The following is an 18,334-nucleotide window of genomic DNA, read 5'->3' as shown; positions in this document are numbered from 1 at the left end:
CATAGAGAAATTGAAATCTGTCTATGATATGTGGCAAGGGCTTGAGGAGCTATATGTTCAGAAAAGTGCGGTAACCAAGGTTTATTGGTTGAAAAAATTGATGGACCTTCATATGGAGGAAGGTATAGCCATGTCTGTATATTTGAATGAGTTTAACTCTATTTTGAGCTAGCTGGTTGCTTTGGAGTTCCACATTGATGAGGAGTTCAAGGCAACATTTTTGCTTTGCACCTTGCTTGAAAGTTGGGATACTTTTAGGACAACAATGAGTAACTCCAATGCCATGCTATTATATTTAGATGTGGAAAGTTCTTTACTCATGGAAGAGCTAACTAGGCAAAATAATTCAGCAAACACGTCTTCCAATGCACTGTATACTAGAGGCAGATCCCAACAGAAGGGTAATTCTGAAAACAAAGCACACAACAAGTCTCATGGGAAAAATGTAGTGTGTCATCAGTGCGGTAAAAAAGGGCATTTCGAGCGGGATTGCTTTAAGTGGAAGAAAGAGAAGGGCAAGGACAAAAGCACCGATGATAGCAAGGATGAGAAAAAGGACAAGTGACATGCAAAGAAGAGCAGTGTGAAGATAGAGGAAGGCAATGTAGTTAGTCATGAGAGTGACAGTGGCAGTGATATACTCTTTGTTTCTTCTTTTAGTGCACAGTTATTGATTGCAGATTTTGATGATGACATGTACACTTGGATTCTTGATTTAGGTGCTTCATTCCATGTAACACCACACCATGAGTGGTTTTCTAACTGTAGTGATGGTAGACATGGTGTTGTTCACTGGGGGGACAACTATGCATGTGACATTGCATGGATTGGCAGTGTGGAGTTGATATTTCAGCATGGTTCAATGTTCACCTTGCATAATGTGAGCCATGTACCCCGACTCCAAAAGCGCTTAATAAGCATAGGGCAGTTAGATGATGAAGGCTATCACCACTTTTGGGAATAACAAATGGAAGATATATAAGGGATTGAGGATTGTTGCTAAAGGCTCTAAGAGTGACACTTTGTATCCATTACATGTGTCTAGTGTGTGTGATCATGTTGTTGCCATAACCAAGTAGGCAAGTGTGTCTTCATCGCATAGTTGATTGGGGCACATGCATCAAATTGGAACAAAAGTGCTTTTTGGTTTGGGTTATTTGCCATGTTTGAGGTATGTTGATTTGGATCATTGTGATCATTGCATATTTGGTAAGCATGCTCAAACATCACATAAAAAGTCTATTTCATTAAAATTTTCACTTTTAGAGTTGGTTCATTCATATGTATGTGAGATGCTAGGGTTGTCTCTAGGGAGAAAGAAATATTTTATCACATTTATTGATGATATCAAGATCTTTTCTCTTGTAGTCAATATGATTACTTTGCGTACCATATTGGGATTGGTTGCATACGAGAATATGGAACTTATACAGATGGATGCAAAGACTACTTTCTTACATGGTGATTTGCATGAGGACATATATATGCAACAACTAGAGGGCTTTGTGGTCAAAGGGTAAGAAAAGATTGTATGTTAACTCAATAAAAGCTTGTACGGGCTGAAACAGACAATGCGTGAATGGTATCATAAGTTTGATACATTCAAGCAATCTTAAGGATTCAAACGGAGTCAAGTGGATCATTGGTTATATTCCAAGAAGGCAACAGATGGCAGTCTTATTATGTTGGTTTTGTATGTGGATGACATGCTGATTGGTGGTAGGGATGTTTTTACTTTGGATACATTGAAGCGGAACCTACACAGCAATTTTGACATGAAGGATCTTGGTGAGGCAAATCACATTCTTGGTATGCATATACTTAGGGTCAGATTGACACATCTTCTTTATCTGTAACAGTAGGTGTATGTATCTAAGATTTTGTAGCATTTCAATATGGAGGGGAGAAAAGCAATTGGCATATCATTGTTTTCATATGTGAGACTTGGTGCAAAGGACAATCCTACATTTGATGATGAAACGGTTGAAAAGGCCAAGATTCCGTATGCTTCAGCTTTGGGTAGCTTGATGTATGCTATGATTGCTACATGTCTTGACATAGCATTTGCGGTGGGAGTGGTTAGCAGATACATGACTTGGTAAAAAGCGTTGGGAAGCAATGAAAGGTATCATGAGATATCTTAAGGGCAGAAAGGGGTTGTGCATCTGCTTTGGAAAGCAGAAGGCATCTGTCGTTGGCTTTACGGATGCAGAGTATGTTAGTCATGCTGAGTGCGGGAAGTCTATTTTGGGGTATGTATTCACCTTTACAGGGAAGCAATTTCCTGGATTTCTCGGATACAAGTGTGTTGCATTGTCTACTATAGAGGCAAAGTATATGGTTGCTACTGAGGCATGCAAGGAGGCTTGATGGCTTTCACGTTTAATGGGAGAGTTTGGCATTATCAAGACCCGTGTTCTCCATTGTGATAGTCAGAGTGCTATCATGCTAGCACAGAATCCCATCTTTCATGCAAAGACGAAGCACATACATGTGAAGTATCACTTTATCAGGGATGTACTTGACATCTAAAGCATTGAGCTTTTCAAGGTACATAGAGATGATAACCTTGTAGATCTTTTCATGAAGGGTCTTCTAGCAGAGCGGTTTGCTCACTATTGACAGGTGATGGGAGTTGGATGGTATATGTATTTCAGCTTTGTACATACTCAAACTTAGGTGATTCTTTTCTCAACCTTAAGGCATGTTGCCTTTAGGTGGGAGGTTGTTGGGAATAAAGGGCGACCATGCCTTTTATATGTGTTTGGGTGTGAATGCACCCTTAGCACTTGTACTTGACATATATCTATCTAAAAAAACCTGAAGGATGCACACTACTTATTGTACCCACATATCAAGTATCTCACACTCTCTCGCTATATATATATATATATATATATATATATATATATATATATATATATATATATATATATGTATGTATGTATGTATGTATGTATGTATGTATGTGTGTGTGTGTGTGTGCGCGCGCGCGCAGTCATTACCGTTGCTGACCATTGCATCTCCACTACGTAACCGTCACTTCATTTTTTGCTCATTAAAAAAAAGGCCACGATTGCCCCAGTTTGACGATTTTATTCAGGGACCCTGTTTTTGGCAGTTTTTTGCCTCAGTTCTCTGTGTTTTTTCAGTGTGCAGCCTGTGTGGTTAGCTCTCAACCTGCATGTGTGCAACTAGCAATATTTAGACCTTAGTGATCAGCATATGCAGAAATTCAGCTCTATGAGAGTGTGCTCAATCTATGTGAAAATAGGGCAGTGTGTGCAGACTGCAGTGTGCTCACTGTTGGGTACTCAGCCCCATCCTCTCTCTCTCTCTCTCTCTCTCTCTCTCTCTCTCTCTCTCTCATCTCGATTTTCCAGGTTAGCATGGTTCGAAAGCAAGGAAAAGAGTGGCAATTTGTCACTGAATTGCAGAAATGGAAGAATGGACAGTGTACTATGCAGTGCAAATATTGTTCCCACACGTGGAATGGTAGCCCCAGTCGTATTCGTGCCCACATCTTGGGGCTGAAGGGATTTGGGGTTGATAAATGCCTTATTGCACCCCAAGATGTAAACGATGCAGTTTGTAGATTGCATGTAAGTGCTCCCATGAGTTCACAGGATGCATTGGATGCGAAGGTTTTTGATTTGGGAGATGCATTAGAAAGTGCTAGTGCTAATGTGGTTGCTTGTTTCTCTCAAGCTAGTGATGCTCATGGGATGATGCCTAAAAAGCGTAAAGCTAGGGAAAGCTCCTTGTTTCAAAGTTGGGGCATTCAAGCAAGGAAAGAGGCATCAATTGCCCTTCGTCAGTTCTTTTATGTAGAGGACATTCCTCATTGGAAGGTGAGGAGTCCTTACATTCATGACATTGTAAAGGCAATTGGAAATGTTAGCCCAAGCTTCAAGGCCCCTTCATACCATCTCTTGCGCACTAAAGAATTGGATGATGAGGTCAAATATGTGCAAAGAGATTTGCTTAATCCTAGAGAGAAATGAAAAAGATATGGCTGTAGCATTGTTTGTGATAGATGGTCTAATACACGTCGTCGACCCATGATCAACGTAATGGTTTCATGTATGTTTGGTTCCACATTCTTGCGATTAGTTGATACAAGTGGTGAGTATGAGCTAGGAGAGTACATCTTTAAAATTCTTAAAGAGTGCCATTTTTGAAGTGGGGCCTCAAAATGTAGTCCAAGTGTGCATGGATAATGCAACCAATTGTATTCGTACTGGTCACTTGGTTGAGCAAGAGGGGCCAACCATTTTTTACACCTATTGCACATGCAATTGCCTTGATTTGCTGTTTGAGGATATTGGAGAATTTTCTTGGGTGAAGCTTGTTTTAAAAGTAGATGTGTAGGTGTTGCTGGTCACATTTGTCACACAAAAAATACAGTTCTTGCTTTGTATAGAAAGTTCAGCTCAAAAGCAAAATCGGTTTGCATATATGTTTATCATTTTTCCAAACATGTTGGAAGAGTCTTCAATGGATTGCACCACATGGTTGTTAGTGATGAGTATTGCAGAAAGAGAGTGAGTAGAAGCACTAAGGCTTTGTAGGTTTCATCTATTGTCCTGGATTTTTTATTTTGGACCAATGTTAGGTTGATTCTGAAGCTATGTGCTCCAATCTTAAAGATTTTGTGTATTGCTAATAGAGAGGGTGCCGCCATGGGGTTGGTGTAGGAGCTTATTGATCGCATGATAGAAAAGATTGAAAGTCTTGAGGGTTTTTCTGGTTCCAAGCTATAGTAAGTTAAGGCACTCTGTGTAGACTAATGGAGCATGATGCACTCTCCATTGTATGCTGTTGCTTTTGTGCTTCATCCTATTTGGAGAGCAAAGAATTCTAACAGTGACAGGGAGGTGAGTAAGGTTTGGATGGATGTAGTTGAATGTGTTCCAAACTATGATGTAAGTGCTCAATGGAGGTTTTATGATGAAGTGGATAAGCTTGAGTTAGGTGCATTTGCATGCCTATTGCAAAGGATGAGAATAGTATGCATCAAGGTGTGAAATGGTGGCAAACTTTTGGGGTAGAGACACTAAATTTGCAGCACTTGGCACTTAGGATATTGTCTCAAGGCACATGTGCTTTACGACGTGAGAAATTGGAGCACTTTTTTTCTCATTTATACAAAGAAAAGGAACAAGCTTAAGCCAAAGAATACAGAGAAGCTTGTTTCTATACACACCAATGTGTGCCTCATAAGCAAGTTGAAAGAAAGAGGATTTGAGAAGATAGAAGTGACCTTGGAAATGCTAAACAAGGAAAAGGATGATGAAAGGCTGCTTGCTTTGCAGGAAAGGAGAGAGGAAGATGATGAAAATTCAGCTCATGTGATAGTGGGTGCATTGAGTGCTGGTACCTCTAGTGTGCCACAGGATGAGGATGAGACCGAGGGTGAGGAGGATAATGTTGGAGATGAAAATGATGCATGAGTCAACTTGAGGAGCACATGCCACAACAAGTCTACAATCTAGAGTCTTGACACTTGTCTCTTTAGTCTCTTGGGTTGCCATTATAGAGACTAGAGTACTATGATATATTATGAGTCATGAGATTTTGTGATCTTAGTGGGCTGATTATAATTTGTGTGTCAATGAGTCATGACATTTTGTGATCTTTGTGGGCTGATTATAATCTCAAAATTCATACAATCGCCTTGTCAAATTTCAATGTCTTTTATGCTTGTTTTTCAAAGTGCAAGCTCTGTTGAAATGTCTACAATTCATATTAAGGTTCAACTTATCATTCTTGTATTTTTCTAGTCTTCTAAGGAAAAATGTAGGGCAACGTATGATTCAGCCCGGGGGTCTGAATTATACTTAAGTTATGTCTTGACCCTTGTCTCTTCATTCTCTTGGGTTGCCTCTATAGAGTCTAGGGTACTATGATATATTATGAGTCCTGAGATTTTGTGATCTTAGTGGGCTGATTATAATTTATGCGTCAATGAGTCACGACGTTTTGTGATCTTTGTGGGCTGATTATAATATTAAAATTCATATAGTCCCCTTGTCACATTTCAATGTCTTTTATACTTGTTTTATAAAGTGTAAGCTTTGTTGAAATGTCTACAATTCATATTAAGGTTCAACTTATCATTCTTAAATTTCTCTCGTCTTTTAAGAAAAAATTTAGGGCAACGTATGATTCAGCCCGGTGAACTGAAAATAGTGAGGGTACAACCTAAGTTAGGTCAAGGGTTGACCTAACCAGCCCTCCACCAACTGACTAGAGTTAGGCTAACTAACTCTAGTCCCTAGTGTCACTTCTTTTAAATGTCAAGACAATAGGTATACACACCCACAAAAAAAAAGACACTTATTGAAGTGTTCACACCACACAAATTACATGGGCACTGCCCAGAATTAACAAATTCTAACAAAGCATTCTTCAATTAACTGCATGCTTCATTCATACAAATCAAAGCTTGTAGCCTGTGTGCTTGCAATCTAACTGTAATGGGGGACTTCATCGTCAAAGTTGAGGGTGCAAGTTGGCTTCTTTAAATCACCCTTTCCAATAAGGTGATATCTTGGGTTACTTTCACAAGTAAAGTTGCCCTAAGGTTGCCTTCACACAAGGTAATTTCACATGTAAGGTTGCAACTAACCCATGGGTTAAAACGTGGCACAACAGTTTCTGTTAGTACTGGAGCTGTCAGAGAAAACTTAAGTGTAGGTTCAGTCTAGAATAATTATGTTAGGGAGTTTAATATGATCATACAGGTCTGATGGGAGATGCAGTTTCCATTTAATTATAATAAGGTTTTATAGCATTTTGTAGCATCCTGTACGTGCGCTCATCCCTTTCGAAGTGTATATCTCTTGAAGTGTTTGAGGAAGTATTGTTTATGTCAACATGTTTCTTTTCCAGGGCACAGCCCCATCAGTTTCTATTGACAATACAACAGGGTGCCAACTTTACTTGAGTAAGAGCTCGTTGGATGCTTGCATAACTACTGCAAAGTCAAGTGAGATCAATGTGCTTGTTCCTGGCCAAACAGAAGATCAAGATTTTGTAATTCTCTCTCCTTATTTCACTAGAATAAACTAAGCGATACTAAATCTGATGGAAATCATATTAAGATACTTGAAACCAAGGAAGCTTGTAGAGACTGGGAAATAAAACTTCTTAGCTTTCCTGTTTATGTGCTTAGTTTTTATAAACTCTGGTCTCTTAGCAAGTTTGATTCTGTTTTTTTTTTTGGGGGGGGGGGGGAGGGGAGGGGATTTATGATAGAGAACAAAAATAAGTTTTTGGATTCTCACCTTGTTTTCATGTTGATTTCAAGCTAGTCTGCCAAAGCTAGATTGATGTGCAGCATAGTATGTCTGAATTATGTAGTCTATTAGCCGACACAAAATAACATGTAAACTGAGTCTTAATTACATCTTGCCTGATTGCAATGGAATTTGCTTTATCAAAACCATGTTAACAGATATAGGTTTTGGAATGTTTACATGTAATATTGGTCGAGTAATATACTTTGATATTCATCATGATCAAGGCTGTCTACAACTTATCGCTGACAGTTTAAAATCTTGTCTTCCTCGGGTTCAACGTACAGCATTCTACACTGTATTTTGAGGCTAGCTACCTGCCTTGGTTGCTGATTTAGACTGCCATTCTAAGAATGTTTCTTGATCAGTTTCATTTTTCTATGGAGTCTTGTAGTTGCTCTGACAAGGGACTTTTGCAGGTGGAACATCCGCTTGCCGAACAGTTTGTGAGTATGTACAAAGATGGAACTTTTGTGACCACCCCAGTTTCTCACTCAGGTGGTTGATGGCTGAACAACTGGATAGACCCCTGTTTGGACGGGGAAAGCTGATTGCTTGCAAAATAGGTATAATTTCTGCAGAGTTTTGAGTTTCTTCAAAGGAAGTGGTTGATTCCTAATCGCTAGTGGATCAAGAGCTCTGTGTGGGCATTTTCTGAGTCACAAAAGTGTGATGTAATCTATGGATCACACTTCTACCCATACCGGTTTCCTACATATACTTGATGGGTCTGTATACAAAGAACTCTTTTTGTTTTTCATGAGAAGGGCTGCAAGATATTTAGACATATGCCAGATTTGTCTGAAATATTGCTGTCTGTACACAATCTGATTTCTTTAATATAAGCTCTGTCGGGTAGGTTTTACATATGGCAGGATTCCCCGCCCAGATGTTTTAGAGTTTTCTTTTTCCTCTCAAAAACCAAGGGTGCTTTCAACATTATTAGTTGAGACAGATTGTTGTGTGTATGTTGGTGCTATTGAGTTTGCATTGCTGTGCATTGATAGAGCTTTCTTCTGTCCTATGGTGTGAAATGTCCATTGAAATATCACATGGTTCTGCCAATGTAGTGGTCATATATGCAGCAATGGGTATGTCTCAAGTTATGGCAATGTCTGTATGCAGCATACAGCATAAATATTTTTTTGTGTGGTATGGATATGTGAGTGATTATGTTGGAAAGTGGGTATGTTGTAGATACAAATAGCCAGTGAGGTGTGCAATGGTTAGCTATAAGGACATAAAAGAGGTACTCATTACGAGCTGACTGATGATGTTATCTGTTATTCAGTGGATGAGAGAAAGGATGCATCCAACTGGCCTCTGAAGGGGCAAAGATTGAATCGTTCTTTTTATCACTCTTGATATTTTTTTCTTTATCTTCTTTATAGTTTGTAGTAGGCCAGTGCTGACATGGATCACTCAATCATGTGAAATCACGAGTAGAACAATCTACATGGATTGGCATAAAGGTTTCTTCACGGATTATACACATTTGGTGAAAACAAATTTTCTGGTAGTTGGATGCTCCTTTGTGTTGCATGTGATCTTGAAACTTTAAACTAAACCCAGTAGATAGAGAACAATGGCCATCAATTTCAAAGAACTATATTATATGGATTTGTTCACTTTTTGTGTGATCAAAGTGATTAAAATTAAGGTAAACCAGCAACCGTAAGAGGAGATATGGGAATGAGTAAGGAAGACCCTATGGAGGAACTTTATTGATTTGATCTAAGGGCAAGGCAAACAACATATGACGTTTTTTTTTTTTTTTTTTGGGGAGGGGGGGTTGCATGTGCACACGTGTGTGCAGTGGATATATTAGAGTGCCCTCACTTTTTAGAATGCCTTTGTTTAAGTTTTCAATTTGGAGATGACTAGCTTCATTGTGCAAGTCCACATGGGCATCTTAAGGCTCCTTGGACATAGTTATTCTTAGCCTATTGTTATAGCTTCTGTTCTCAAAAGAGGATACGCTTGGGGAATTAAAGTGGACATGTTGGATGATTGCCATGCAAGATCTTGAGAGGAGGGAAACATAGATGGTGAATCTTGTAATATATAAATACAAATGAAAAAAGGAGGGTTATCTAGTATAATGCTCTTTTAATGCGCACTTGCGAGTATTCGTGGGTGGCTTTTAGCCATATTCTCGAAGATAAGCCCTATTAGTCGGATTTGAAGTATATCAGGTGCATCTTTCTTGGTTATGGTGTTGTAGAGGTGAGATTCACTATTGTCTTTGGGATTTGCAAACTCGTAAGGTTACCTGCACCCATGATATTTTTTTCGAAGAGAAGATGCATATGAGACCAAAACAGGTGATTGAGATATGCAAGGTGATCTTTTAGGAGGAGTCTCGTCATAGTACACTCGATTAGCTTTAGTAAGATAGTTTAATGCAATTGTTGATGATGTAGTGGCCCATGTCGTATAGAAATGAGATGTCATATAAGCTCCACTAGTTTTGAGATCCTTTGCTAGAGCTTCATGTTCTCTTGATCATTATGAGCTCTCTATGGACTATATCATGGTGCTAGACTTTGTTGATCCACTTGAGACTATTTTTAAAGATGTTTATCATTCTTAGGAAAGGAATATACAATTTGGGTTTGATTTGTTGTAGAAGAATCATACATAGGGCTTAGTTTCATTGTCTGATGGAAAGTGTGCATTGCTATGCAAAGTAGATATAAAAAGTATTCATGACCTTATGTCAATATGTAAGACTAGATTGGTTGCTAAGGGCTTTAAGTAAGAAAAGGGAGTTGACTTTGATGAAATCTTCTTTTGTGATTAAGTTGACTATCCTATGCTTGGTCTTGGTCTTGGTTGCTCAATTGGATTTGGATCTTTATCAAATGGATATCAAGACGACTTTTCTACATTGGGATTTACATGAGAATATTTATATACAATATCTTAAGGGCTTTGTGAAAAGAGGTAAGAAACACTTAGTGTGCAAATTGAAGAAGAGTCCTTAATGGCGTAAGTAGGCATGTAGGAAGTGGTACCATAAGTTTGATGCTTTTATGTATTCATAGGGGTATTTTCGCATTGATATGGATCCATTTCTATACACAATTGTGTCCGGGGAGAATGATGAAGCCTAAATATGCTCAAAATCTAGCACCCTATCGCATATGCATTAATAATATCACATATCAATGAAGTCTTATTACGGTTTTAAAAATGGTATATTCATAAAGTAAGCATATAAGTTTTGAGATCCCCAAGGAAACAATGGCTAAGGCCAATGTAAAAGAAAATATTATTCATTAATAAATTTTATACGAAGGGGTGCATGTGGGGGATGAAGGGGTGTGCTTCTTTTCATATACACCCCTTCTCTCTCTCATGCACATCCCCCCCCCCCCCTCCCCTCCCTCCAATTGTGTATCGAACAAGAAGTTTTCTCTCTCTGGTGTGCTTCAAAAAGGATAATTATGGAGAGTGATGAGGATGAAGAGGACGATGATGCAGATATGTGTTCTTTTCTTTATGTTCCATGAGCAAGAGAGATGAAATCTTTGCATAGATTTTGCTTTGATCGTGTTCCTGGGAGAGTCATTCCTCGCATGGCTCCAATTTGTATTCGATGAGTGTCATTCAATTTGCTCATAATTTGGTCTTCTATACAAAGATAAAGCACAATGAGATATGCTATCACTCCATCAACAAAGAGGTGGCAGAGAATAAGTCCATTGAGATTGTCAAGATTCGGATGAATACGAATAATCTAGATTTGGGTTACTTCTCACTAAGGTACATTTGTCTTTAAGTGGGAGGTTGTTGGGGGTTAAAGGCCGCATGCGTATAGCTACCTATATTTACTTGTATATAGTGTCCACACACTTTTACATTGTAGTAGTGGGCGCCTATCACTATCACTTTATTCTTTATTCTTTTAGTGGCAATAGAATAAAGGAAGACATGTCACACATTGTAATAGTTGGAGTTTCCACACACTGGTCTCTCTCTTCTTTCTTAAACCTCCATAGCTCTTGCTCTTTTCTTGATTTCACTTGTGCTTTCACATTTGCTCCACCTTTCAAAAGTATTGATTGAGAATAGAAACATGGCATAAAGAATTGGCCTATTATGTTTGAGCTAAAAGAGCTTTTCTACTATTGATTGGTAGATATACTCATGAAAAGGATGTGTATGCAAATCCTTTTTGGGCTTTTCTACTACTAATTGATAGATGAGCTTGTGAAAAGGATGTTCATGGTAATTGTTTGTGGGCTTTATAAATAGATCTAGAGGTGTGCTTAGCAGCCATGTTTTATGTGAATAAATGACGATTTACTAACTAGAGTGCATATGTATTAATCTAAGTGCAAAGAGAGCAAAAAGAAAATTAAAAAGATGTAGGGCAAAACAGAAAAAGGAGGCCTAATTGAAGAAATAGGAGGAAGAAATGCCAAAGGTGCAAGGACAATCTTAAAGATCAGTGCAAACGAAAAAGAGAAAATGTGCAATTTAAATATACAAGCTTTCTCTCAATCCTTGTAAAAGAGTGCCAGGCTCCCTCCTGTGCAATTTGTAAATATAGATGGGCATGGGTGAAGGCACAATGCAAATAGGAAGGGAACATGAAAATAAGACCTAGGCTAAAATGGTCGGGCATGTAAAAAGGGATGGGTGTCCAAAGGGGATTAGGGTTTTGTATAAAAGGCAAAAAGTGAATGAAGAAGCTCATTCTTGTGTGTGGCCAAAACTAGCTCTCCCCTTCCTCTTTCTCTTCCTCTTCTACTTCTTGTTCTTGCTTGCTTGAGCTTGTGCTTGAGAGAGGAAGTGTGAGGGAGTGAGTGTGTGAGGGTGAGGGACCGTGGTGGAGAATCTCTCCACCTTTTCCTTTCTTCTTATTCTCCTCTCTTCTCTTCTCTTGTCTCACACGCGACAATGGAGCGCGAAAATGGTGTATGAAGCTTGGAGCTTGAGGATCGAGCTTGCTTAAGCTTGCACCTTGGATCATGGAGCTATCATCAGAGTGCTTGAGGGAGGAGGCAACTCGATCAAGCATGGAGGTAAGCTCACTACGCTCGTAGATGTGAGAGTGCGTACGACTATGTGAGAGATAGCCATTGCACTTGGCTTGAAACGCCTGAAACGATAAGCAATCCACAGGTCTTGGCAGTTAAGTGAGAAGCTCTCACATTTTGATTTTGTTTTTCGAGACCAACGGATTGAAGCTTTGAGTGCTTGCATGCTCTAAATTGAGCATTGAAGTCGGATTTTTCCCAAACCGGTGCTTGAGATAGGTAGGAAGTGAGGGAGTTGAAGAGGTCTTCGATCTCCTTTGCAAGTTTTTTTTTTTTTTGGTTTTTTTAAATTTAAGTAAGTGCGTTGGATTAGTATAAGTGGTTGCTTGTGATTTTGGATGCATTTAGGTAAGGAAAAATAGAGAAACAAACTATAGGGTTACTATTGTAAACATGGCAGAATAGGAAGGAAAAGAGAGCTTCAAGGCATTAGGATAGCAAACAAAGAGAAGGGGGAAGTAGTAGGGCAAGAGAGATTGAGGGTAGAGAGGGTAGAGAGAGAGCTCATTTGGGTGCATTCAATTAAGAGAGAGCTATAGGGCTGGAAACCATTTTGTGCTTGGCAATCTTTACCACCACGCCTTCGAGCCTTGCAGAGGTAAGCTTTGAGTGTGCCTTTATGTTGGATAATTGCTTCCAGGTTCATAGTTGAGAGATTCATCAAGATGTGTGAGATTCGGTAAGATTTTCATTCTGGACCCCTAATCGCCACAATCGGATGGATTCCATAGTCGTTCGAGTCCCACTATCTCTCCAACAGTCTGAGTCACAAGTCCTTGAACCTAATTCGCCCTTGGATGGCCGAATTTGGATGCTCCAAAATGGTCCACTCAGACGCCCATATATTTGGCCTCAGATGGCCGAGTGCCCATCCATGAGGACCACTCGAACTCGGATGGCAGTCCGAGTTAGGCAACTTAGACAAGCACTTGGACAATCCATTCAGACTCGAACAGGACCATTCGGACTTGGACGGATACCCGACTCAGATGTCCGAGTCTGAAACTCGAACACTCCAACTTGAACATTTTCACTTGGACGAGTTGTGTAGAACCTAGATTCTAGCAAATTGGACCCACCACATGGCATACAAAGGCTAAGCCCAATCTAGATGACACCCTTGTAGGCCTCCAAACATGTAAAACGTCTCATAGGGCCACCGGACTCACAAATCACAATCTAACGGCCTAGAGAATGACTGCGGCACTGACCCTCAACTCTTTGTTTCAATAGAGACCCGAGCTCATTGACCAAATTTTCTACCCCTCAAACCACACGTCTAGGATGCTATAGAGACCAAAACGAACCAGCTAGAGTGGTCATTAAACGAACGAAAGAATAAGGAAAAGTGTATGTTGCAATGCATTGTTTTCATTGGATTCACACATTGCTTCGATTAAATACTTGATGTGCAAGAAAATCTGATAGCCTAATTTCACACAACATACTTTAAGGAGCACACCACTAGCATTTGAGTGCCCATAAGATTGAGGATTGCTTTAAATAGTAAAGAACTCACCCAAGATGAGGTAAGTTGAACAAACCCACAAGTAGAAGGAAACCCCCAAACATTGAATAGTGGCCAAGGATCCCAATCACCGAGCATTGAGAGACTTGAATTGTCAAACCACTTAGGGAGCAACAATGACATGCATGATTAGAGACGTAGTTCTACCTGACTTGATCAATTAGATTGACACCCTATTGGCTTAAGAAACTGCCAACATGTTAGGAGCCAACATCAACCTGCAAAATGATGAGCTTGATTTGGGAGAATTCCCAGTCGACATCCAACAAGTGATGACCCGGTATGACTTGCAAACAAAAATGGAGCATTACGGTAGACTTGTCGAGGACATCATATCCGATCTAGAGGAGAAGAGAAGGTTGGCAAGGAAAGCATTGTAAAGCATGGCCGCCTACAACTGAGAGGAACAAGCTCAATAGCTGAGGCTAGACATAGAAATGCGTGAGGTCGAACTTGTCTTAGTCCTCGCCAATAAAACTAGGATAGGACTAAACGATGAGAGGGAGAGAGTACTAGAAGTTGACCTTATGCTAAGCAAGCTTCTCATGCTTCTCATGAAGCGTCTCTTAGACAACATAGTTGTGGAGCAGAGCGGAGTAGCTCTAGCAATTACATTTCTAGTAGGACTTGGAATTACCCTAAATTCTAGGAGCCAGACTAAGATACCTATGGTTGCTAAGCAACTTGAGAAATATCAGCTCGACAATGACCCATATAGCTTTGTGGAGTAGTTTGAGTAAGTATGCAAGGATAATAGCCTTATGGATATTGCTCAACGTGCACATGCTTTTGGAGTGTGCCTAAGAGAAAAGGACAGACATGGTACACTAGTCTAGACAATGTTGAACTAAATGACTTCAATAACCTCAAGAGTCTCTTCATTAAGAGATTCTTTGATGCATAATAATCTCACAACTTCATCGTCAGATTGTTGAATGTTAGTCAAAATGACAAGGAGGATATTCGAGACTACGTCACCCATGTGTGGAGTCTCTTTAAGAGAATCCTAGCCCCACAGAGTGACCTAGCGAATGAGCGGTCTCCATTGTTTTCATTAGCAGAATCCAAAGAGAAGAGCTTTACAAGGCCTTAGTGAGCAACTTAACCCTGCAAAGGGATGTGCTAGCTAGGGATTTTGAAGAAGCCATACGAGTGGATGACTACTCAAGAAGAGGAGCTCAAGATCCACAACTTGAGACAGCATTGCCTCTAGAATCTCAGAAAGAGCTACGACCGTTAGTGAAATATTCAACTAGAGAACTCCAAGACAAGGGAAAGAGTGTGAGCCACATGTAGGAGTTGGCGGACGTGAAGCTGGAGTTGGCTAGGCTTCAAGAGATGATGAGAAGGCCCGCACGACCTCACGTGCAATGCATGCATTGTGGAGAAAACCACCTTCAGGTTGATTGTATAGATCCTAGATCCAAGCCCTGTACCAATTGCGGTAGGGTTAGCCATAATGAAATGAGTTGCCAATTATCGAGGCGATTGCTTTACCCTGCTATACAATCAGTCTTACTACCTAGGAAATAGACTACCACGTTACGAAAGGGGAGCTCCACTAGCTTTTCAAGCATCTAATGATTCAAAGCCAACCATCCCTAGGATGGACATCAACCCTACAGGGATACCTAGACCACCTAGACCCATGGTGATCCATCCACCGAGTGATGCTCCGATACATTACATAGAGGAGCCGAATGAGGATGAAGCATACATAAACCCTTACATCTCGTATGATGAAGGGCAATCCCATCTTGATGGATTTTAGACTAGTACTAGTGATGGTGTTGGGTAGGGAAAGATGTAGAGGTCTAGGAAGACAGAACTAGGAACTCATCGGACTTGAGGTCACCCAGGACACATCTCATCATGATACCTTGGGAAGGAGCAAGCCAATTGAGAGAAGGTTGACCTAAGATTCCCTGAATGTGGGATCACACACTTGTATGCCAAGTGCCCTAGATGGAAACCTTCCACTAGTTCGAGCTATTGTGTTGTCCATACCATTGGGACTGTTCGGAGTTGAAACACTTGATGGCAAGCCATGCCGATTCTGTTGAATGTCATGATGACCCGAGCATAAGCAAAGCAGGCCGGTATTTCATTACCATTACCTAACAACCTTGATGCAACTTCAATAGGAAAGAGAAGCCGTAGAAGAAGGAAAATGAGGGTTGAGACAAAGATTATGCATAAGACAAATAGTATCACCAAGTTATCAAAGGGGAAGCAAGTCACGGACACAGAAGCAGAGACATATGCTCCTAAGACAACAAAAAACGAAAGTGCCAAGATTGGAGAATATCTCGATCGGAGGTACTAATTAGAATTGGTTGATAAGGTCAAGGAGTGGGTGAAAGAATTCTAAGCACATCTAAAAGATACAGAACCCATTATGGGAGATGAGATCGATGAGCTCTCTAGTGTGAGCACACGAGTCTTGCCTACTCAATTCAAATCAAGAGACACATCCGCACGCCACGTAGCATGTGGGCAAACTACCCATGATCATTGGCAAAAGATTGTAGAGCCTAACAAAAAGTAGATAGTTGGCAACTTGCGCACGATGCTGATATCAGCCCCCTTGTGACCCTACCTTTGGGAGAGTTGCTTAGGTGGAACTCCACGCTATGGCAAGGGTTGAAGCAGTGGGTAGAACGACATGAATAACTTGGAGTGACTGACTTGCCTAACCATGACGTAGTAACACACATACATAGCTTAACCTTAAATCTAGTGCCTAAGTCTTTGCATGTGAATGCCTTTTGGGAAGGCACAAAGATGCATGCAGTCTTACCTGTCAATGCATTATGATATGCTACAAGGAAGGAAATTGTAGATGCAGGAGTTGGAGTCAGTGTGCTCAGCCATGTAGTCCTATAGGCTTGGGGTAATTGACTTGTGGAGACTACAAGGTTTAATATCATGTTGGCTGACGAAATGAAGATTAGACCATTTGGAGTGCTAAAAGATTAGCCCTTGAAGATAGCGACAGTCTAGTTCTCAGTGAACTTCATAGTCATGAAGGGAGTGGACTACGACGTTCTGCTAGGCTCGCCCTAGATGTGAAATGCATGAGTGATAGAAGATTGGGGTAACGGTCTCATATTCTTAAGCAACAGATCAAAAGCCGTGAGAGTTGAAATGGATACTTGGAAGACCACTCCAGTCGACCTAGATGCCATCTCCACCATGTTGAAAGGAGACACACAAGTCAACAATTCCTAGGGGCCGCTAACAAAGTATATCCCTTGCCCCGATGAGGACAAGCGGGATTGGATGCATACGCAAGCCACCATCGATTTGTTGTTCTTAGATGAAGAGGAGGATTATAAAAGGCTGCCAAGACAATCAGTGAGTCTCATAAAGCCACAACATTTCAACTGTCAAAGGGTAAGACCTCGCCATTAGTACCACTATGCATGATAGCCAGGAGCTCTAGCAATCGATCAATGCCAACACATCCACCACATGAGCCTCCAATGCTGAACCTACCTATAAATGTAAGAGTAGCCACCATGACTTAGATTGAGGAAGATGATGAGGAAGAAGTGGCACCTGCATACTTGTGCATATTATTCATTGGTCACACGATATACATGTTTAATGCACTCATTGATGAGGGAGCTAATTGTAATATCCTTATGAATGATCATTGGACCCTCATTGTTCAGCCCCAACAACTGTAGCCTAACACCAAGGCCGTTGATAAGGAATAACTGTTAGGACATGCATTCAAAAAACAAGCATAGTGCAATGTTGACTATGACTCACATCTCATTCACCTTGCCATTGGCAATGTTCGGATAGTGACGGCTTTCAGCAAGGGTAGCATGGCTCCATCACAGCCTGCAATGCCACAAGTAGAGGAGCTAAGTGCAAGGTATAAGGAGGGGGGTTGCAACTTGTCCCACCTTGCCAAGACAAATTGCCCACAAAAAAAAGGAGACACATCTAAGACCACAGAGCAAGAGCTCAAATGCGTGCCCAAATGCCAACCACAATCACCTAGAAGCCAAATCCACACGAACTTGTGATCACAGAACATCACGCCCTAGGCCTAGGAGGCAAAGCAAGCGCTATAGAAGTAGATGAAGGGTCAAGCCACAATGGGTACCCAAAGACCTATTGCGCACTCAAGGCTACTACGAAGGCAACAACTAGATTGGGTTGCCCAAGATTATGAGCGGCATGCGTGCCCCTCAATCCAGGCCCTCCAACCCATCTCCACAAAGTGGTGAGCCAGCTAGGAATGAGAAATCCATGGACTCCAAAAGCACCGAACCCATAGAACCTCAACTAGTCTATCGACCAAAGCCGCAACTAGCTGGCCCTTGACCTTAGGCCAACTCAACCTAACACCTCTAGTGTCTCAACTGATCCATGAGTAGAAGGCAACACATCATCTGAGCCACACGACCAATCCATCACACAAGTGGCTGACAAACACCCCA

General features: G+C 40.7%; 1 protein-coding gene across 2 annotated transcripts in view; it reads left to right on the top strand.

Moving 5' to 3' along the window:
* Nucleotides 1–8,170, top strand: part of CAP1 (cyclase associated protein 1) — a 108,389-nt gene extending 100,219 nt beyond the window's left edge. Inside the window, exons 9-10 of one of the 2 annotated variants that reach the window (XM_087669609.1) lie at nucleotides 6,895–7,038; nucleotides 7,721–8,170. In XM_087669609.1, coding sequence (XP_087525735.1) covers nucleotides 6,895–7,038; nucleotides 7,721–7,807 — 231 coding nt within the window. In that variant the 3' untranslated portion in view covers nucleotides 7,808–8,170. Of the gene's footprint in view, nucleotides 1–6,894; nucleotides 7,039–7,720 lie in introns of those variants that run through there. The other variant, XR_015689136.1, reaches the window with a different exon arrangement.
* Nucleotides 8,171–18,334: the final 10,164 nt, after the last annotated feature.

The sequence above is a fragment of the Lygodium microphyllum genome, chromosome 27 (assembly GCF_053477565.2).
Source record: "Lygodium microphyllum isolate KBCC chromosome 27, Lygodium_microphyllum_v1.1.10, whole genome shotgun sequence".
Taxonomy (NCBI): Eukaryota; Viridiplantae; Streptophyta; class Polypodiopsida; order Schizaeales; family Lygodiaceae; genus Lygodium; species Lygodium microphyllum.
Note: the sequence above shows the minus strand (reverse complement) of the source record. Positions and strands in the feature narration are given on the sequence as shown.